This window comes from Passer montanus, unplaced genomic scaffold (genome assembly GCF_014805655.1).
Source record: "Passer montanus isolate IOZ18808 unplaced genomic scaffold, ASM1480565v1 scaffold22, whole genome shotgun sequence".
Lineage (NCBI taxonomy): Eukaryota > Metazoa > Chordata > Aves > Passeriformes > Passeridae > Passer > Passer montanus.
Window position 1 is genome coordinate 5,393,056 of NW_024366815.1, and position 23,284 is coordinate 5,416,339.

The 23,284-nt window shown below is 36.0% G+C and overlaps 1 protein-coding gene across 1 annotated transcript in view; it reads right to left on the bottom strand.

The window, feature by feature from the left end:
* HCN1 (hyperpolarization activated cyclic nucleotide gated potassium channel 1) overlaps positions 1-23,284 on the bottom strand; it is a 196,137-nt gene that overhangs the window by 160,333 nt on the left and 12,520 nt on the right. The window contains exon 2 of the mRNA XM_039710008.1: positions 11,804-12,227. Coding sequence (XP_039565942.1) covers positions 11,804-12,227 — 424 coding nt within the window. The remainder of the gene's footprint in view (positions 1-11,803; positions 12,228-23,284) is intronic.

Consider the following 23,284-nt stretch of genomic DNA (forward strand, 5'->3'; position numbering starts at 1 on the left):
AAGATGATAGTCACGGAAGGTGAGAATTTTGATACTGGTTTTCTAGAGAGCAGCAGGTAAAAAGAAGGACCAGTTATAAAGAAAAAATAGGCATGAGATGGTTTGCTCTCTCTTACCAGATTTTTCTCTTTTCCCTTCCTCTCATCATCCCAAGGTGTAAGATGCATAAGGGTTAATACAGTATTAAAATTTTGAAGTATATTTAGCACTGGAGTACAAAGATAGAAGTTCATTGCTGCTTCAAGAACCTTAGGTCAAAAGATCAAAATAGATGAAATAAAGGACGACTTCTTAAGTAGATATAATAGCCCTGCAACTCCAACTTTAAATATCCCAAGTCATACCTCTGTTATGACTCAGCAAGAATTTACTGGTTTTTAATTGGTGGGGATTTTTTTTTTTGCACTACTCAGATGAAAATCCACCACTGGGCTAAATTTTCTAATTCTAAATGAGCTGATAATCACTACTTCTAGAGACCATTATGATATTTATCACATCAGGAAAAAAAAAAACCAACAACAAAGAAAACAAAACAAAAAAAAAAACCCCAAACGTTTAAAGGAAGAGGAAAGAAATCCATGGGACCATGATCACGACTCATGTGACCTTTCCAAATGAGGAGAGAAAGAGTTCTGTACTCAAATAATTCACAAAGAAATCAAAACTTTAATTATTTATGGTTTCTTTCATATTTCAGTGTTGAATTCACAAACTAAATATTGAACTGACCATTTTTCTTTCATTGTCTGTTTAAATCTATGAGAAAGAAACCGATTCACTATTTGAGGCTGAGAGCTTAAATAAAAATATTGTGTCTATTATAAATAATGCCCTGATGTACTGTTACAACAATTTTAAATTCTTAGCTCTAACTAGGTTAATACAGACTTGTGTAGTTTTAAAATCACAATTTATTCACAGACTTCAGGTCTTCAGCTGTTTTTTCAGAACCATGTTCACTTTACACAAAATGTAATGGTACCCATAGACATCTCCCATAGGAGTAACAATGGGAAAGCAAAATGAAAAGAAAGAAAGCACATGAAGTTCTACTGGAATTTGTATTGCAATTATTTTTAAAATAAGATACCTCTTCAATTATTTACTTCAATGAAAAAGGTTACAGTGTTGATATTCATTCTAATCACACAAACCTCTGACACCCTCATTACCTGTGCCCTGCAAATACTACACCCATCTAAAATGCCCCCAAAAAAGACTGATTTTTATAAATTATTTTTAATAGACTATAAAATATATGTATTTGCAATATGCAAGTCTTATTAGAAATGTAAAGAGAAATTCCAAGCAGGCTAAGCTGTGTATTAAGTTATCAAAATTGACACATAGGAAAAAGGAAAAAACCACCTTTGCAGCAGAGCCTGATTTTGCTCTGGGCAAAATGAGTAAGTGATAGGAAAAAAAGTGTTCATATGACTGACACTGGAGACAAAACAGTGTTTTGCTCAATTAATCATAAAGTCCTTGCAAGAAAAATTCAAGTTACTTGTTTGCATTCAGTATTTTAAAACTTCTGGGTAATCAAAACAAGGCAGAGTTCTAGAAGTTACCTCTTGCCTGTTGAACCTACATTTCAGATTCATTTTTTTTCCATTTCCTTTTTAAAACATATCTGACATTATATTTCCCCAGCTAGGGAACAATTCTCATGTGGAATGCCTAGCTATTTTTGAGGCAGATGAAGACATAATTCATGTCTTTGGTTAAAGGAAAAATCGATCATTTCGATGAAAATTACTATATGATTTTCAATAATGTCCTTTGGAAATCCCACAGGAAGGTACTCTTGAAAAGACATCCATTTTAAATTATGCACAGCAATGTTTGCTTTCCAGGTTCAAGTTTTGGCCATAAATTTTGTATGCCACTATCTTTACAGTATGAACAGATGTATCAACTTAACAGTGAAACTTACAGTTTTTAGTTGAGATAAAGGACTGCCTGTTTGTCATGAATCTTTGAATACTGGCAGTCACTTAAGGTAAACTGAGTACACGATACATGGAGAATTAATCCAGAGAGATAAAAATTTTAGATAGATTCATTTTCTTTTCAGAGGTACAGAGTGAAGTGTTCCTATTGAAAGGTGCAGTGAAGGCTGGAAACCTTCACCCTTGAAGATATTTTCACCGAAATATGTGCATACACATTTGTCTGAACCACCATTGTTCTCTCATGCTCTGGATTTGTGCTGTTTTTTAGGGCTTTCTCTGTTTTGTTTTTGTTTGGTGTGAGGGGTTTGGTTAGTTTTTGGTTGTTTTTTTGGGGTTTTTTTTTGGAGTGGAGGAGGGTTGATAGTCACATCTTTCCTCTGTTCTACAAGCAATTCAATTGAACAAGGTCCATGATTCTGGCAAAGATTACAGCAGTTATATCATAATCAGCCTTCAGACACTTTCCATTTTTTTGGAGCCCTCATGCATATACAGGGCTCCACTTGCACAGCTGCTCACCTGGGACAATCCACTTGGATTCAAAGCAGAATTGCAGGTATTGCTACCATTTTGTCACAAACCCCAAAACAGAAATGACACCAAATACACCACATGGCAGCAGCTTCTGCCAGGTCAATAACAAGTTGGAACACTCACTGGAAAGAAAGGAAGTGCAACTAGAAGACACTGTACTAAGTTAAGCAGATGTAGAGTTAAGCCCATCGGTTCTGAAAGAGAAGATGGGGGAAAAGGATGTGTTTTAAGAAGTTAAAAAAGTAACAAACAAAATGCTCTGAGCTTAAATACATGGAAAGATCACAGCAAAACACATGCCTGGTTTAAGAAAGGAGAAAATGGTGAGAAATAGAGCATCTTTCCAGTCCACTCGAGTGAGGAGAGATTAACAGCTCAACCACAGCCTTCATTTCTGCTGGGAAGTAAGGAGCTCTGACAATCCCTGAATTAGGTGATCTCCCTGTTTTTTCCAGGTCACAACTACATTTCGATCATACACATATAGGATAATACCTCTTATTTGGAATAAACTCCATGAGATTCAGGTTAGAAATTACTCATTTAATATAATATGCAAATGGTAGAGCCAAAAGTCTCTACACTGCCATCTCAGTTCCTCAACCCTCTCTATACAGGTTTATGCACTTACATCTTACTCTCTAAATGGTAAATTCAGGCCATTTTACCCTTTCAAAACAGATCCTTCTTCCTAATTACCTCTTAAAATACATTCCATTGTCCTCAATGGGAGCCATAGCAACAGACACCTACTTAAAAGAGTAATGTCACAGGTATTTTACTGTATTAGAAGGTTGTCAAATTTGATCAACATGAAGATGATCCTTGGCCTATTGGCACGGAGAGAATTCTGTGTCATTTCAGTCCTGATTTGTTCAACAGAATGCCCCTATGAGCTCAGGGACATGACTCACTGGGAGAATAAATAAATAAAAGCAACATTGTATGGATGGTCTGATCAGCACAGCCCAACACAAGTTCTACATATATCTCCATTTTCTACCTCTCAGACCTTTCAGAGATAACCAGACCTCTCCTACAAAATACCACAAAATTTCACCAGCAATATGTTCTGCACATAAGAGAACAAAGAGAATATAGTGGTAGGCTTGTGAATTTTTTTTAAAAAGCTCTTCATTTCAACTAACAATCTTCTTCTCAAAGTAGAATGTATTAAATAGAATATATGCATAGAATTATATTAAATTGATATCTAATGAATTATCTTTTCGCCCGTTAATAAATGATTACTTAATTTAAAAATTAAAATGCCTCTTTGTAGGCAAATGTTAGGAAAATGTTAAAATATTTCATATCCACTTTCTATGAATACACTTTTCTAATTAATTTTTTACTGTGTAATTTATTTTTCAGCTTTCAAATAGTAATGATGCACTGTAAGGACATCTTACGGCTTTCTTTAATAGACATATCAATATATACAGTATTAGGAATTGTTACAGTGGGACATATGTCTCCCATTTCAGCTGTTAGCTGGCCATATTTTACCACATGGACTAGCAACCTGCCTTCAAATGTGTGTTTCAAAAAATGTATTTTAAAACCAGTTATTTTTAAGGCAGGATAAAGTGACTGTAAAATATCACTAACTATTTCCTCCCTAGCAGCTGCATAAAGAGAATGACTGACTTCCTTACTTGCAAAGATCTATAGGTATTATGAAAAAAGCCCAAAGAATTAAAGGATCCTACATAGCATTAGTGAAAAGGTGGTAATATCTTTTAGTTCAATTACTGCTGCTAAATAATTTAAGTTAAGCAGCAATTCTGTACTGGTCACTTTTAATACAAATTGAAAATGCAGAGGTACCTCAATGAATTGTGTTTAGCCTGCAGGGAACAAAACTACAATTGTCATTCTTGTGAAATTCTTACAACTTTTGACTTTTTAAAAATAAATTGGAAAAGAACTGAAAAATCCCATTCATGTGTTCTCCCTCTCTGTCTCACCACTGCAGGAATCAAGGGAGCTTGTAATCCATGCAGTCACTGTGGGAAGGACCCTGCAGTATCACAGTGTCCGAATGGTGAACCGTGATCCAGACCGTGCGCTGCCCAAAAAGCTCTTTGGCTGTCATCACCTCCTCTGACAGCTCTTCAGCTCCAGGGAGGGAGCAGGATGCCGTGGGGAGCAGCCAGAAACTCTGTCTTGCAAGAGGACTGAACATTCCTGACCTCCCCCCGTGCCTGAAATGGGGTGTTTCCAGCAGACCATTACCCTGTAAAGCTAAGTGGGTTTTCTGCTTCAGCTAAAAGCTTAAGATGGAAGAACAAGGCTTTTTTATTAATAAATCTGCCACAGATAGTGTGTGCAAGCTCTAGCAAGTGCAAAATAACCCCAGCATTATTGCCAGAATGGCTTAAAAACAGTGAACAATGAGTTAGACTTAAAAAAAATAATCTGCTAAAACCTGTGCTATACTTAAGTGTCAAAGACATGCTGACATTGCTCTGATAATTTTCAAAACTGATTGACTGGAATTATCTATAAACGTTATTGCAAGGGTGAAGCCACTTTCTTGGGTCTACAGCCAAGTCCCTCAAGAAGATTACCATAGAAGCCAGGCAAACACTTACACAAAGAAGAAAACATTATCATCCAGTTCAGGGAAATTTATCTCAGGCTATGTTCTACATTTCCCTGGTTTATCTCCCAGGGAAAGCATCACCACCACACAATTACTCTCCTGGCGTAGGCACAGAAGAAAGGCAGCTCAGTTTGCACAGTCTTAAAAAGTGGGTAGAACGATGAAGCAAGAAACTTTACACTCATTACACTTCCTATTTACTCTCTAGGGGAATGGATTATTCTTTCTATGAAAGTGATTATGCCTAGACCATAAAGTAGGAAATTAAAAACCAGAATACTCAGTGTCTTGCTTGCATTTCAGTAATTGCCTTCTCTACAAATGTGCTGTTCTTTTTCAACAGTTAGTATTCTATTATTAGGACACCATGGATAATAATGCCTTTTAATTTTCTCTATCCATTATTTGTATTTCCTTACAGTTGCACAGAATTCAAAAGAGTGAAAAAAAAAAAACCCTTAAGTTTTTGTCAGTGATGTTTATAGATGTATGCTTTACCTGCAGTGGTACATATATTTCTCAAACAAATAATTTGACTTGATTTTTTTCCTTACAAAATATTACACAAATGAACACATTTTACCCACTTAATGTTAAAATATGCATAATTTCACGCAAACAAAAAGGTTTACATGAAATGAGATCCATCATAATTTCCCATTTGGAACACTACCTGTTTTGTAAAGATTATATTAGGTGCTCTGTTCAGCAAAACACAGACAATAGCCTTGTAAGTTACATGTCAAAGAATCAAAAAATTAAAAGTATTGTGGCTTACATATATTCATGACAGTGATGAAAAAAAATTTATTCACGCATTCACTTATATTGTATAACACTTTATGTTCAAATTTAGGTATCTTACCTCCTCATTTATGTAACTTACCTTGAGCTCTATCCACATATGTAAACTCTATTTAACAAACCAGACCTACATTATCAAGACATAGCCTCAGCAGTCTCAAAAAAAAAATGCCTTTACACTCTCTAATTTCAAGTGGGAAAAAAAGGGCTAGTAGTTCATCCAGGTTCTGTCTCTGTGCAGATAAAAGCCCTCGCTGTCATAGAGACAGAATACCCATGAGCCAACATCCCAATTGAATTAGGGAGGAATACCAGCACTGCAAGTCTCACCCAGGAACGAACTGACAGCTAGCACAACACATTCCCTCAGTGGAACAGGGCTGAGCAGCCCTCTGCTCTGATAAAGCTGGAGAGCTTGTCTACTACAGCGATGCTGAGCAAGGAGCACTCCTAGATTTTTCCATTCAAAATGGAACCAAACAGCATGTTTGGGTTCTTTTCCCTCTGTAGATTAAATAGAGATGGAGCTGGTCAGCACATGCCAAGGACTTACTGACCACAGCTGGTCATCATGATCTCACAGGGAAGATTGCAGAGTAAAGAGGAACCCTCAAGCAAACCTGGACGTGGCCCCAGTCATGGGCTTCATGTGGAAGGACACAAACTCACTAATTTTTACATGAGGCATTTTCCAAGCATAGCATTCCAAAAAGGAAAAACAAAACAAAAAAACCAGCAATGCTTGTGTTTTCGTTTCCCTTCCTCTAGAGCTGCGGATTTCTTCTACCTCCTACCTTCATCTTCTTGACGGCAGGAAGGCAGAAGACATCAACACAGAGGCTTCATTGCAGAATTCACAGACTTTGTGCCAGTAAAACAAGGTGAACATTCCTTTTTCTACTTTCTCCTCAAGTTCTTAACAAATATCCTCCCTTCACTCCTTAAGAGACAGACAACCATGAACCAAGTATCTGGTTCATGTATCTCTAAAAGGCAATAAAAAAGTGTCCTACTTTCAGCTAATCTACTTCAAAATTGCCACTTAACCTGCACTGGTGTGCTTATTTACAGTAACTAACTGACACAACAATGTAGGGCCTAGAAAATACACTTTAAAATATCTCCTTGGACAACAGGCATTAAAACAGAATAAAAAGAAAGCAAAATATGTCACCTTCCATTTCCACAAGGCTATTAATTAAAAAAAGTTAAACTGCAAAACATCATCATAGATAGGAAAACCCCATGCCTCGTAGACAGAGCCCTGTTAAAATAAAATAAAAATAAATTAATAATCCAGTCAGTAAAGATAAGTGTTTTTAATCAACACTAAAAAGTATCCACCTAACTCATCATCTGTCCCTCCACACAAAAGAAGTCAGTGATCAAGAGGAGAGGAAAAAGCCTTGAATTCTCATCTGGCTTGAGGTGAAAGAAAAAGTTGCTAGGTTTTCTTGTAAGGGAAAAAAGTCATCTGTGTACCCACCATAGGAAGAGCAGGCTACTGAAGTAGGAGTTTTCTTCTGTAGTCTGGGTAAGTCTTCTTTTACAATAATTTTATTTAGGAAATAATAATGGTTCATCACAGAGATGCATCATGTGTGGTTTTGTACCACTGGCAACAAACAGAACAACAAGGAGAGGACACCTAGTGGTGGTCTCTGAGAATCAGGGCAGGTGGCATGGGAGCAACAGATGAAATCTTTAACGCAGGACCTGATTCAGCAAGGCTCTCACACGCTTCATTTTTGATCACTTTAGTAAGTCTTAGCATTCCAGCAAGCTTTTATTTATGTGCTCTTCTGAACCTGCATTACTGTGATTATCATAAACAAACCAGCAAATTTGGAATATGGTATGTCGGTGTGATGTGCTCAGGAGTGTGCTTCGTTAAACACCAGAGCTTTATCAACAACTAGAGTGGACATCAATACTTAGGTAGGTTCATGAAACACAAAAAGGTCTGGCAAATTGAAAACCAGATTTCAGTACAAGTTAAACCAAGTAAGACATGGCTGCAATTCACAATTTTTGCACATTTTGCCCTGTGATTTTTTGCAGAATATAACCTTTATTATATAACTTGCTACAAGCATTGATTCTCTTTAAAAATGGTTCTAGTTCTACATAATTAGACATCCCAGAACAAAAACTACTTAGGGGACATTTTTGGAAAAACCACTTCTACTTACTCGTAGATTTACTAGGTCTTGTCTGTGTTTAGAATAGCTGTAAGCAAAGCCACTGAAGTCTGGGGTTTATGCAGCTTTTGGAAAATATTGTTATTTTAAAGAACCAGTAAACTAGTATCATAGGCAAATGTAAAGCAGAGAGGCAGAGAATTTGTCATGGAACAATGTATCTATTTTTATTGTTTGTATCTTTTATTTTAATTGTTTACTAATCTATGAGCATTTTTAACTAAGAACAATCTACTAGTTTTGTGTAAGCCTATGTAGAAAAACATTAAAAAGTCAGAAGTTTAGTAGTCTCACAAACCTTTAAGGAAATAAGAATTAGGTCCAGGACCTCCTGTTCAGTACTTTCAGGAATGTAAATTTAACAAAAAAAAAATTCAAAACAAGCCCCCTGTCAAAAATTACTGCAAAATTATAATTTCTGTGATCACCAATTTAAATATCATTTTTTTCTTGCATATAGTTTATTTTAAGTAAATATATGATCTGTTGTCAATATCTGAGTCTAAAGGACTGTAATATATTAGAATTTGTAGCTAAAAAGCAGTTTCAGAGAAGTGTGAATTTGCATATTCAGTAAATTATTTCCTGCCCACACATCTCCTGTGCCTTTCTTGAAGTGTTTCTTCCCATTTCCACTGAGCCATTCATTTGGGTAAGTAATTAACATCAGACTGATATGAATATATCAATCAGTTTTCATATATATTCCACCACAGGCTATAGCTGTTCCATAACACTTAATGAGGAGAAAGCTTCTGCAATGCATACATTATTTACATCAATATTACTTTAGGTGGCGGCTGGCAGCTTGATCTTAATTTAATTGACTTAAATGACTGGGAAATAAATAAAGGAACCATGTTTCACCAGTTTCATGTACAAATCTTTTAAATTTTTGCTCATCTTAAGGTGCAGGACACCTGAATTCCATGTATGTGGTATGAAGAAAAGCTTTTCACATATGTGAAGAAAAGCTCAAACAATGTCAGCCTGCCTTATTTATTTGAGGATGTAGAAATACAGGGATAACTGCCTCATCATACAACTTGGGTTGTTCATACATCAGTTATCCATGAATAACAGTTATCCAAGTATTCTCTTGGCACCTTATGAAGATTGAGTTTGCTGGCTGTACTCTCAATATTTTTGACATAATGCTTATTATTCTGGAACGAAATACATATATTTCAGATTTATCTGCACCACATTTAAAACCAACATGTCAGCTCACACACAAAAACTATTAAATCCTTTCAACCACACACAAACAGGCTCCAGTTCTGTGCCATAAAAATTAGTTAACGGTCGCTCCTTGTTGTCCATGTGCAAACACACACATACAGAGGACATTAAAACCAGCAGCAGTCTTGCTGACTACCCCGTGGGATGATCCAGTTATTGTTTCCCAGCAATTCAGCAAATGTCATCCCTAACCAGTTGTTTTGTCTCTTTCTTTTAAAACATTAAGATACTGAAAGACACATTTTCCAGGAAGCCATATATGAAAATCCATGACCTTTTGCAATTCTGCTCCCTTTAAGATTTTTAATTTTAATAAAAACAAAGAAACAAACAAAAGAAACTACCTTTTTTCTTTCACACATTTCATTTTGGGATTTATCAAATCCTGATTCAGACTATATATTTCCCTCTGTTCTTGCATGTGATAATTTTTTTCAAAATCAGCCAATGAACTTTTTGCTGCTTTATTAGTAACCCCCCCCCCAAAAAAAAAAAAACCACAAAAACAAAAACAAAGAAACAAAAAAAAGAAAACAATAAAAAAGAAAAAAAAAACACCTCTACCTTTAGATCCTCTTTTACCTTCCTGTGAACGTATTTCACAAATTTTACTAGTGGAATTAAAGGTGAAGTTGCAATCAAGCAGCCATTAGCTAAATGGACCAAACAGCAGCTACTTCTGATTTGGACCACGTACTCTGGTCACTTTTAGTCCCACTTAGTGGCCAATTCAACTATTTTTATTTAGATTACCTGATTTCTGTTTGACAACTGACAGAAACAGGGGAGGGAAAGGAATTTGTTTCTCTGCCTACTAGGCCTTTACAGTGGCAAGTCACTAACTCAAGCTGCCAGAAAGTAATGTCATTGAATTCATTTCAGAAGGTTGTCTCTCTGTGAAGTACAGAGGAGACAAAAGCACAGCTTTATGGTAGAACTGCAAAATATGCTTAATCATTTGCCTTAGTTGAATTGAGTACAAAAACTACAGTGCTCTATTTCTGTATAAAAACATCTTTTCAGTGCTTTACAGAGAGGAAAAAAGAAGTAGCTTTTCCAAACAGACTAATAAAAAATTATGACCTATTTTAGGGGCTTTTTGAGAAACTACTATAAATTTTTTAGACTTTTGATATTTAGCATCATCCAGCATCATGCCATTTTAAATTATAATCTGACTTTATTTGAGATGGCTCTGCTTTTAGGTTCCTCCTAAACCAGAAAGTGCATATTATACTAGAGATAACCAGAAGAAAAAGCACCAAAAATAGTATCAAAATATCCTTCAATATTCATTTAATTAAATACATCTTTATCGCATAGGTATAGAAATTTATGGAAATCAATTTTAACACTACTTCCATGTTAATGCTCTACAAAATAATTCTCCTTATGCTTACTGCAAGAAATGTTTAGAAAACAGCAGTTATTTTTCCTATGGCTTTAGCACTTCTGTCTAAAACATATGATGATATTCAGAACAGAAATGAGAACAGGCAAGAAACAAAATGGTGGTACATGCCAATGCATTGAACATTTCCTGGTCATCCTTCAATATTCATTTAATTAAACACATCTTTATCGCATAGATATAGAAATTTATGGAAATCAATTTTAATACTACTATTATCCATGATAATGCTCTACAAAATAATTCTCCTTATGCTTACTGCAAGAAATGTTTAGAAAACAGCAGTTATTTTTCCTATGGCTTTAGCACTTCTGTCTAAAACATATGATGATATTCAGAACAGAAATGAGAACGGGCAAGAAACAAAATGGTGGTACATGCCAATGCATTGAACATTTCCTGGCCACGAGTATGCCAAAGTGGAAATTTCCTGGAAAAGTAACTATGCCGAATTGAAAGGCAGCATAACATCATGCCTGGAAACAATGGAGTTGACAGTTTAGAAGGCAGTGACTCAAAATTTGAACTGCCCTTTTTTTGTAAAGAAGGCCAGTATTTATGATATTCAGCCTACATACAGCCTTCAAACAATGAGCATACTGAGAAAATCTACTCAATTGTAGATGGTTTCAATTTCTTCCAAAATAGAAAAATATAAACAAGTTTAAGTTCTCTGTGACTACAAGAGTATCAATAAATGTGCTAGTCATCAAACTCCAGTGCAAGTTTAGGAGCTTGTCAAAATTTCTAGTATTCCTTTCTAGTGCCTTAATATGATATTTTGGACATTTTGTAACATCCATGCGAATTGTACCAATATCAAACACATTTTGGTCTCTGCCATTAGCAGAGAGAAGATGGTTACTCTGTGCTGGTTTTCTCCAAAAGGGCCTTGCCCCTAGCATGTGTCTGTAATTACACTAGGTAGTGAGGAAAAGTAATCCTGTATTACATTTTTGTTCTGGTGGAGCTCTTCACAGAGATTGACTAGTGCTGGGTAGCAATAAGATCTTAGTGAATGGTGTTACAACCATGTAAATCTTACCTCTTCCCACTGGTGTATGTATCTAATCAGTCTTGAAAGGCGCAATAAACGTAACAGGCTGAGGATTTTTGTAAATCTCACAATACGAAGCGCTCTTGCTGTCTTGTAAACCTCTGAATCCATTCCTTTTTCTACAATGAGAAAGATATAATCCACTGGTATTGATGAGATGAAGTCAACCACAAACCAGCTTTTTAAGTAATTCATCTTAATGATTTTAGGGTCCAGTATTATTTCAGAGCTGTCTTCATTTACAGTCCCAGTTCTAAAATTCATTATCAAGTCCAATAGAAAAACAGTGTCTGATGCCACATTGAAAATAATCCATGGTGTTGTTGTTTGTTCTGTGAAGAATGTGATTCCAACTGGTATAATGACAAGGTTTCCAACCATCATTATGAGCATGATTAAGTCCCAGTAAAACCTAGGAAAAAAAGGAAGAAAGAGAATGGTTGATGTAATGTGGTTAAAATATTACAAAATGGTCCCCATCATGCCACCAACTTCACCACCAAATGTTGTTATTACTGAATAAATTCTTGTTGCTTTAACTCCTTCAGTATATTCATAGTCAGTAAAGAGACTGTAATTAGCACATTTCATTATGTGCCTTCCTTCTCAAAAATATGCATGTAGAATAAAGGCAGTACTAGGGCCTAGCAGTCCATGGTGTACCACACACTGAAAGATGGGCATGTGTGGCACTCAGAGACTTATTCAGACTCCTGTCAAAACCTCTTTGAGCTTTTATATAGATAAAAATGATGTCTTGTGCCAACCAGAAATGCTTTATCAACACAACAGTTTTCCTAAAATTTATGTCCAAACGGAAAGCCAAATACTTAATAGATATATTAAATGTCAGTATCTCTTTTCAAATGTACTGATACCATTACAGTGCTGGAATAAAATTACAGGAAGAGGAAAAAAGCACAGAAGCAAAAAATAGAAAAAATAATTAGATAACATAAAAACCTTCATCCACTTAGTTGAATTTTCATGCATTTTTACAACCTCACGGTCTATATTCTTTCAGAGCTATCTAAGACATGTTAGAAAAAATAGCTGCAATTTGCATAGTAATAGAAAGGGGTACTGCATTTCACCATTTTTGCTGTGGAAGGATCTAAAGGCTCCCCCCTCTAACACTGTTAGAATACTAACCATGTTTGATACAATGTGGTAGAAGGCTGGACCCATAACTCTAGAATCTGTGATGGAAATGCTGAGTAAATGCACTCATTACACAGAATATCTGTCCAAATGGAAGATTTCCAGGGGATAGCCATATATAGCAGATTTTAAGCAAATTATGATAAATTCTAAATGTTAAATAGTTAAAGAAAGCTATTCTTAAGCAGTAAAATAACTGAAACAGATACTCAAAAAAAGCCTGAAACCAATGCATAATCTCTTACTCTGTTCAAGAACATGATCTGGCCAACTAAAATTGATTTGGAGAAATACAGAAACCAACCACCAACAGTTACCCATGGACTCATCATAGCTTCTAGAAGACGAGAGGCAGCAATAGCTCCACAACTATCCCTCTGCTCTGTCACAATGGGGCCTGGTGCAGGGGACACACCACCAGCACAACACTTCCACGCTGACTTCCAGGCCACTTCCATCACGCTAATACCAGCCTCCTGACATGCAACACACCCTCATCTTGGTAAAGGTTCATTGCAACCAGCAAAAATAATAGTTTAACTGGCCACAAAACATTTCAGAATCAAGACCCTAGTTTTTGCTAGACTTGCACAGAGAATATCGAGTACATTAGATTTCAGAGATTGCTTCTTGTATTACCAAATGATCATAAAATCATAGATTGCTTTGGGGTGAAAGGGACATTAAAGATCATCCACTTCCAACTCCTATCTATAGGCAGGGACATCTTCCACTAGACCAGGCTCCTCAGAGCTCCAGCCTGCCTGAGGATCCACTTCCAGGGATGGGGCATCCACACATCTTCTCTGGACAAACTGTGCAAGAGCCTCTCCAAGTTCACAATAAAAGACTTTTTTTAACATCTATTCTAAACCTCTTTCAGTCTGAAGCCATTCCACCTTGTCCTGTCACTACATGCCCTTGAAAATAGTCTCTATCCATCCTTCTTGTAGACTCCCTTCAGGTAACAAAAGGACACACTTATGTCACACTGAAACCTTTCTTTCTGTAGGCTGAACAGTCACAAAGATCTAGCTTTCATAAATTCTCTTTTTTTCATGTCTACCTTGGAAGCAAATACTCCCAAGTTTACAGAGTGCTCATCAGAGAGTATCAATTATTATCTGTAACTTAAAACACACTAAAGGAAAAGCAGCATAGGATTGAGAACAGCATGAGAATTCCCAGTTTCAAAATTATTTATTCCAAGAGACACCTGGAGAGATTAGATTTAACTATCATTTGAGAGAAGAGAGGAGTTGGCAATGTACCTCTAACTGGTACTCAAAAACTCTATGAAACAGACTATGAAAATTATTCCCTATGTGCCACAATGCGATTTGTGTCTTACACATTTTCAGTCTTGCAATAAATGTGAACACTAACTGCTAAAAATGTTCAGTTTTATTCAGGCCGTATGTATTTTTGTTCAGCATATGACAGTATTCACCATATCTGGCAAAAATTTCCCAATTTCTCCTGTCTTTTCTAATTCCTGTAATACTTTTCACTGTGCTAGATTCCTTTTCAGCAATCTGGAATTACCACAAGGAACCACTAAATTCAATACATCACTGCCACTGTGATCTACAAGTAAAATTACCACAAACACTTTTAACATGCTGTCAACCAAAGTACTTCACAAAAGTGGTCTGGGAGAATAAACATCTTTGAGGAATCCTTAAAACTAGTGGAAAACAAATAGGAAATAATTACGAGAGGTGTCCTTGTATCTGTGGCTCGCTCGCAAGTAAGGCATTGCTAACTTCAGATTGACCTTTACATATCTCTAGCACAGTTATGCAACAAAGGCCAACCAAAGCCACACAACAACCAGCCATCCAGCCCACACAGGAGATAAGACAGGACCAGGTGTTTTTAACCTACGGTAATCCGCGGTTTAAAGGATCATCGCGTACTGCGATTATGCAAAACACACTGGTGCTGCTGATGCTGAATGTCAGCAAAAGTGGTAGCATCAGGGCTAAAATATTATTGACTGATAAGGATTTTTGTATTTTAGCCCACAATATAATATAACGGATTAGTTAGTAGAAACAACCCTTATTATTTCTCATTTAGAAATGACTCAGACATTTTCTTTAAGGAAAATGTTTCCAAATGCTATTCTGTTGGCCATGTTTTATTTCAGGTGAGAAAAACTAGGTGCAACTGCCTGTATTGCTCTTCCTTGACCTGTGCATAGAAAGTAATACAATGAGCTCCTTGCCTACGGTTCAGAACATCCTACTATTCATGTAACAAAGAGGAAGCTGTAAAGCCTCACAAGACAGTGCAAGGAGCTGCCACTGACACACTGAGAGAGTCCTTTGTTTCAAACTACTTTTAATTTTTTTCCCTACTTCCCCTACCCCGGTGAAGATGGTTATGAATCTACAATTTACAATCTCAAGAGTTCTACATTTATGTAAGGTATTATAAAATGCTGGTGAAGAGCAAGGAAGAGGTAGACTTATGACTCAAAATTTTTGAGAATCAGGAAAAAAAGCAGGAGTTTGGGGGTAATGAGAAGCAAGAACTGATCTTGGCCCCACAGCAAAGAGCTTATTGCTCAGCTGAAGCTAACTCAGTGAAGCTACTACCAGATGCCATTAACAGAGGGTATACTGATCTATTCCTGAAGCTTTTTAAATGCTTCTAAATCTCTCAGAGGTACAATACCTCTAGGCAAAAAAATAAAGTCTTCAAATATTAAAATATAAACCCCAATCCTAAGGTACATTTTTACAAAATTAAAAAAAATATTTTATATAGAAATATTATTTAAAAAAACCAACAACATACTAATTGCTACTTTGGAATTCTCAAAATGAATTAGTAGACCTCTTTTGGTGATCTTTTCACTTATAATTTATTTACTTTTTTTTTTTCATTATAGTAATAGGAGTGTTTTTTCAGCTCTGGAATATGGTGCTGAAGTGTTGGTGTCGTCTTCACTCCCACAGGCTGTCCTGGATAGGATGAACAGCCTGTTCAAAATGAGTGCCCACCCAAGCATCAAGAAAGAGTTACTTAGTAATAATTAATCACTGTTTGTACTAGGCTTAATAATATAAGATACTATGAATTCTAACATGCATTTTATTTTCCACCTCATATCCCTAAACCAGAGAAAACAGAGTCTTAAGGAAGGAAATTTCATCTCCGAATTAATTCGCTGCATAATTTGCCGTACATACAAATTCAGATTTGCTTGCCTAATTATTTCCTTTTTCTGCCCATCAGCAGCAGTGTCTCAATTTCCTTGAATCAGCATAGTTGGAGATATGATTATCCTTACGGCACACCCAGGCTGCAGCAGCAGAAGCAGTCAGTGGTCTCACAAACCGCACAGCAGAGCGAGCGGCGTCCCTCAGGCACTGTGGGGTGCGAATGGAGGCTGCAGGGCAGTCAGGGCTTTGCTTAAATTTACGTTTTCTCAGTTTCAAGAAAGACTGCAAAAATTCTAATCTTTTATTAAAAAGCAGTAAATTGTATCAGTAAAACTTCAGGAAATTCAGTATAAACACTGAAAATAAATACTCATCCACATTACAAACTGGAAGGCTGCAGAAAATATACTAACTCAGGTTGCTTGTAAAATACCTCTGAAGGAAAACCTGATGCATCACAGATTAGGTTTTCTGATCTCAGATGCAACACAATTTCGCTATATACATTCAGAGAATGAGGAACTGTGAAAAAAATTCAGGAGCTTTCCTAGAAAACTTGCTTCTTCTTTAGCTAAACATTATGATTGACTAGCAGATGCTCAGTGAAATGAACACTGACTTTCATTTTTTCTTTGTTTTGTATTAATTTTTTTAATCTCACCTTCAAACACAGCTTTATTTCCTTTGCTTTCATAGATCATTGGTTCACCTAACAGAGAAATCAATGTCCTATACAAAACAGAACAATCTTAGCAGAAATAAGAGTAATTTTAAATTTTGTTGTACTGTATGGTAGCAAACACTAAACTTGGTATTATTCATATCAGAATTTCAATCTCATTGGACATGTTATCTTTCTCTGGTTGTGCAACTTTATTATTCTACTAAGAGGGAACAAAGCTGGATGCCTGAAAACATCTGCCAAACACAGATAATTACTGCGATGTGCTGAAGGACAGGAGAATGAAGAAGGGAGTGTTTTCTTCAGAGGACCCAATTCTTTTAATGATTCACAGGTGTCCTTGCTGAAAACTTTCTGAAAAGATTTCACTAATTTTTTTTACAACCTTAAAATGAGGATATCCCCTTCCACCCAGCTATCCATTTTCATTCTGCCCATCTGTTTCTCTCTTACAAATACACACACCTAGAGGAAAACAAGCTGCTTCTTGGAAAAAGGCATACAAATTAAATACTAAATTCATTCTATTTTAGGAAGAAATACTGCATTCAACATCCTCCATAGAGAAAACTCTGTTTAAATGTTGCCAATCCATACTTGATTGCTTCAGTGATTTTGGGTCAGCAGCATTTTTTTAATGTTAGTATTTCCAATCTTCGAATTTACTGTAATCTATCTCTGTGACTATATTAATACAAAGGCATTAAAATTACTAGTGTAGTGCCACTATTTTTTGATGGCCTGTTTTGCGTGAGCAAAAAGGTCACTTCTACAGTTGTCTCATCCTTCTGTGTGGATAAAACTTTCCTCAGCTGCATGTAACTCATTTTTCAAAGCTTTGGGAAGACAACACTCCAGGGCTGGTATTTTGTTTTGCTTTTAAAGAATAAACTGTTCTCCTGAAATTGTGAATTTAGATTTTTAGGCTACTATATTTCCACCTTGACAACTTTAAGCTTATATTAAGTAAACACAAACAAGGAAATGTTGCAAGGCTGAAATAAAATCTCTTTCATGGCTCATCTCTCTTGATTGCAAAGCACACACTACAGGAGAATTCTAACAGCGTGTCCTACACACCCAGTGGTGATGCTGAAGGGCAAAATATGACTAAGTAACACTTTCTCAGGTGAAAATTACATCAGCATTTACTGTTCTTTTCAATTAATACCACTACCTTAATGCCCATTCATTGACTTAGCAAGGTAACCTGCTAGAGCAGCAGAAAGGCTTTTTCTACCTGTCTCACACTGGTCCGTCTGAGATGAGGCACAGACTGATGTTCTGGAAATTGTGTTTCCCTGGCTGAAATACAAGCAGTGTTGGACTTGGGAATCTTCCAGCTTAATGGTTTCATTCTGATGGAAACTAAAAGTAATTAAAAAAAATAACCTAATAATGAAGTTTTCAGACCACCAAAAATCTTATTTGATTTGAGAATAATACTGGAGTCCATTACTTGAAGGTTAGCCATACATACTCAAGAAATCCAATTTATGTCCCCTGATTACTTTTTTTTTAAATTTTGATACAATTTCCCACCTTAAAAAGATATTACTAAAGTTCAGTGATACTGAGTCTTCTTTTCCATAAAACCACAGAATCTATCTAAAATTACAAACTTCCACAATTTCAAAAAGATTTCATTATTTTTATCTCTTTAAACCCACTTAGCAGTGGCAATTGGCAATTTGTTGCTCAGTTGTGATTTTATGCACAAGGCAGATGATTAGATAAATGCACTTCTCAGGGGACCTGATCAGAGCCCAGGGAAGCCAATGAACAGCAATTTACTACTTTGAAAAGTCTTTGGCTGCATAGTTTGGCTAGGTTTAAAGCTTGAGTGCTTTGAATACTAGAAAACAAAATCACAGTACTGACCATGGAAGGATACTACAAAACTAGTTAACTTACACTTACATTATTTATTTATTTATATGTATGTATGTATGTATGTACCTTTTCAGTATATTTTCAACTAATATTCAACCAGTGGAGATTTCATCAAAAGATAATTGCTTCTTGCTATGCATTCAGCAGCTTCCATCTGAAGTTTTCATAGTATTTTACATGCATTAACCCAATCTCAGACTTCTGAGAAATAAAGGTACAGTAAGGAGAAGTAACTGCACTTACTGCATACAAGAGGAGAGGACAGAGAGGACAAAGAGAAATTTATATAATGTAACAATATTATTTAAAAATTAGACTCTTAGTTTTTAGCCAATAATCTCCTAACACAACTGCTTGAGTATCACTGATATTTGCAGTTGCTTTTCCTCCACAGAAACTTATTAAACTACAGTAGAAAGAATTAAAGCCTGACTTCCACTTAACCTTGGGCAAGAACAGTGAATCACTGTCAGTGGAGCTCTGATAATGCTTTCACTCTCCCTCGTTTTCACATAACTCCTCCTTTCTGAGCAATGTGATCTAGTGGGTTGCATCCCTACCCATGGCAGGGTGGTTGCAACAACACGAGCTTCAAGGTCCCTTCCAAGCCCAGCCATTCTATGATTCTAAGATTCTTCTCCTCACTAAAAAAATGTGGGTACTGCCCCTGGAAAAAGGCGCTGATGAGGAGTCAGAGCTCACAAATATGTTTTTTCACAGCAAGTGTTGAGTCTGTCTTTGCTTACCAGATCGAATGGATATATATCACGTCATCAAGATCGCTTCTGCATCAACAGGTCACAGCACAAGCACTACAGCTTCCTCCAATCCACCCCCTCACAAAAGCCATTAGACCACTGCTCTTAGAATCACGCAACATTTGTGTAGGGGTGGTAACTGATTTGTTTCAGTTTGATATTATCAGCCCTCAAACCAACTGAAAAGTGCCACATACTGGTTATCTAACTGTCAGCAAATTTCTGTAGTGGATCACTGAAATATATGCATTCACATTCTCAAATTAGAAATGACCACTTTAAAGGCATGAAAAAAAGTTTGAAAGAGACAGATCTAAAAATATTTCAGCTGCAAAATAATCTTGTATCTCATGTTGGAGCACTTGCATTAATTAAGAATTTTGTAGTGACAGTAATTTTAAGAGTGCCATTTAGAAATATGACATTTAGGATGCCTCCATACTAAAAATTCAGAGGCTTAAATTGGAAAAAGCCTTCTGTAATTCTTCTCAACAAAGAATCAAGTGAAAAGGAAGGTAACTTCCTAATGCCCTTCCAAAAATTAGAAAGCTAATCAGTATCAACTAATGTTTTCCTTTAATAGATTTTTCTTTAACCAATTAAATATCTCAATTATCAGGCATATACGATAACCATGTATAATCTTTAAGTTTCTGCTGACAGGGAAAATTCTATTTTCGCTACTTCAGAGAAAGATGACAGGGAAGACGTCATTCAGTAGCTATTGATAGATCTCAGGCAAAGGGTTTGTTGAGGAGACTGGCCATGACCAGCAAAAGAGGTGGGATAATTCATTTTTTTTACATAAATACATCTAATTTTAAAAAACAAATACAAAACCAACAACAACAACAAAAAAAACCACACATAACAAAAACAAAACAAAACAAAGGCTTGAACCATGAACTTAGATTTGACCTATATACACACATAACAATTTTATTCTAGTAATCAGAGGTAAAACTGGCTTTTTTGTGTAGCTGTAAAATCATACAGTACATTTGCAAGAGCAGCTTCAAAGTAGGACTTGGTGTATCATTTCTTGACAAAGTGCATTGAAGGCAAGAATGGGCACTATTTTCAAACCGACAGAAAAAAAAGAGCCAGTCTTCAAATTTCATGAAGGGAAAAATTAGAGATGTGAAAAAGTGTGAAAGAACTATAGATAGACATGAAACAAGCTGATGTACTCCCACATCATAAATGAAAACAAATATACATGACTGAATATTTACAGTCATCCTATGTATCTACACAGATATGCAAGATTCTAATGCAAGACCGGGTAATCAAGATATATATATCAAGTTTAATTATTCTTCCCCTTTACAACTATTTATAGCTGACTTTTGGCTACAAAGCCTATGTTTCCTTGAATATAAAAATAAGTACTGAAATTTCAACCCTTTAAAATCAATGACAGTACACTTCAGAATCAGTAAGTTCTTTTATTATAATCTGTGAGTATCACACTGCAGTACATAATTTGCTTCAAATGGTAATAAATCTAATTTATATCTGTTAAAAATATAATAATAACCTGTTTGTTCTGAAAATAACATCAGAAAATGATGTATGCATGTTCAAATCAAATTTATATTATCATTTTATTAACTTATCCTTTGATGAAAAATATTCAAATATATTTCAGACAATTTTTAGAGAAGCAAAGGAAGGAGAAAGATCAGATTCATGGCGGAGCAACATGGTAAGTAATTAGGGTCATGTCACATGCATTCTCCTTTCGAAAAACAACTGAATACCTAGAGTTTTCATCAACACCTGTGAACAACCTTTGGATTTCCTCATCTGTAGGCAGCTGAGCTCAGGATCTCCCACACCTCAGGGAGTTCACTTTCCCCAAGCCATACGGTGCCTCCTGAAGTGAGGTATGCTGCTGACATGTTCTCTCTCCCTAAACAAATATAAACTAGAGCAGGAGCAAAATCTTGTTCCCAAGGAAGGCAATGACGAGACAGGAGCGGCGTTCTCAGTTCCTCATTCCACCAAAGCAGAACAAATCTGAGGGTGATATTGTTATTGGAAGTGTCCATACCAGAGGTGCTATGCAAAGTCAATGCACAGGTTCAAATCCTCTCTAGCAGAGGAAGAAAATTATTCTGCAGTTTCGACATCTATGCTGAACAATTTAAATTCCTAAGTGATAAAGGGAACATTTAGGTATGCACTCGAATACACTGAAAATTTTAAGATTATGGAATTGTTATTTTAATAATTTTATTAACTGAACTAATATAAATTTATCTAAAACATCAACTAACTGAAAATACAGTGTGCACAACATGTAAGAAATGAAAGGAGTAATCTTTCACAAGCTTGATTATACCTTTCCCCATGTATGCTGATTAACACTTTTTACAGATGCACCCCACTTTTCTAATTACTCAGCTTGTATTCATATCTCTCTGCTAGCCATTTGACCTCCACAGTATTTAAGCAGATACAATGTTAATTTTAACATTTCTTTAAGACTTCCCAATTTGCATACTGCACATCCCAGTGTTACCATCGTTTTGACAGCATAGCGCTCTGCCTGCATTGCCAAAACAAATCAGCACATTATGCAGCTAGACAGAGCAGTGATCAGATAGACCTGATATTCACTTGTTTAAAACAAAAAGGAAAACCCAGAAGAGCAAGCAAAGTAAACAAGAGCATACATTACACTCAGAGATGCTCTAGTTACCAGCCTAAGTAACCGAGACCGTGTCAGCTCTGCCTCTGCTCCCCTCCCCAGCTTTTGGTGCTGTTCACCCTCTAACGCTCCAGAAAGCTCCATGCAAGCTGGGCTGAGCACAGCCTCATGTGCTGCTGCAAGCAACTCAGCCAAGAGTGGAGGTCTGGAATACACCAAATTTCTGGGGATGTAAAATCTGTCTCTGACATTTATGAACATTGGTCAATGTAATGGAATGCAACTGCTGAATGGCCCTTTTGCAGTTTAATCCAATATAAGGAAACAAAGAGGGGTTTTTTCAATGACATTGCTTCAGTTATTCTTATAAAAGGAAACAACCAAATTCCTTCCAAAAATCACAAACCAACATATGTGAACTTAGTAATTGAATGGTTTTATGATTTGCAAAACAGGAGACAGCCCACAATATCAAGCACCAGGAGATGCCTTTACATGAATTGATGCTTCTTGTCCTTCCAGCACAGCTTGGCCAGCAGTACAGGAGGTAATTTTCATTGCTTGCTTGCACACAAACATAAGGGTTTATTACATTTTATCACAGATATATGCAATAATGACACACATGACTGAGATCCTAAAACCAGCATGTATAAAATTTACAAGCTATGTGTAGAAAGTGTTTATTGAATTAGAGCAGATTATTTGCTTGAAATACATTTGTTTAGTTTTTTGTTTTGAATTAGTCCAATGAAATGGTTATTGAGCCACTGGAAGATACATTTTACCAATATCTAGATTAATTTAAAATTCTGTTCTATCTTCATTGAGACAGAATCATCTAAAGTAGAGTTGTTATACAAAATACATACACTAGATAAAAGTTTTTCCTCCACGCTGCCATTATTCATTTTTGTAAGAGAGCAAGTCACTTTAGGCATCAGAATAACATGTCAGTTTGCAGACTGAAAAATGAAAGATTGCTAAAGATATTAAGATTTGAAAATTTATTCAAACTTAACTACAGGCTTTGTTATATGCCTCACCTATAAATATTTATCAGAAAAAATATAAAAGGGAATTATTTAATAATCTGCTTCTCCACTTTATATTTTGGTAGAGTGACTTTGACAGATGACTTTGAAG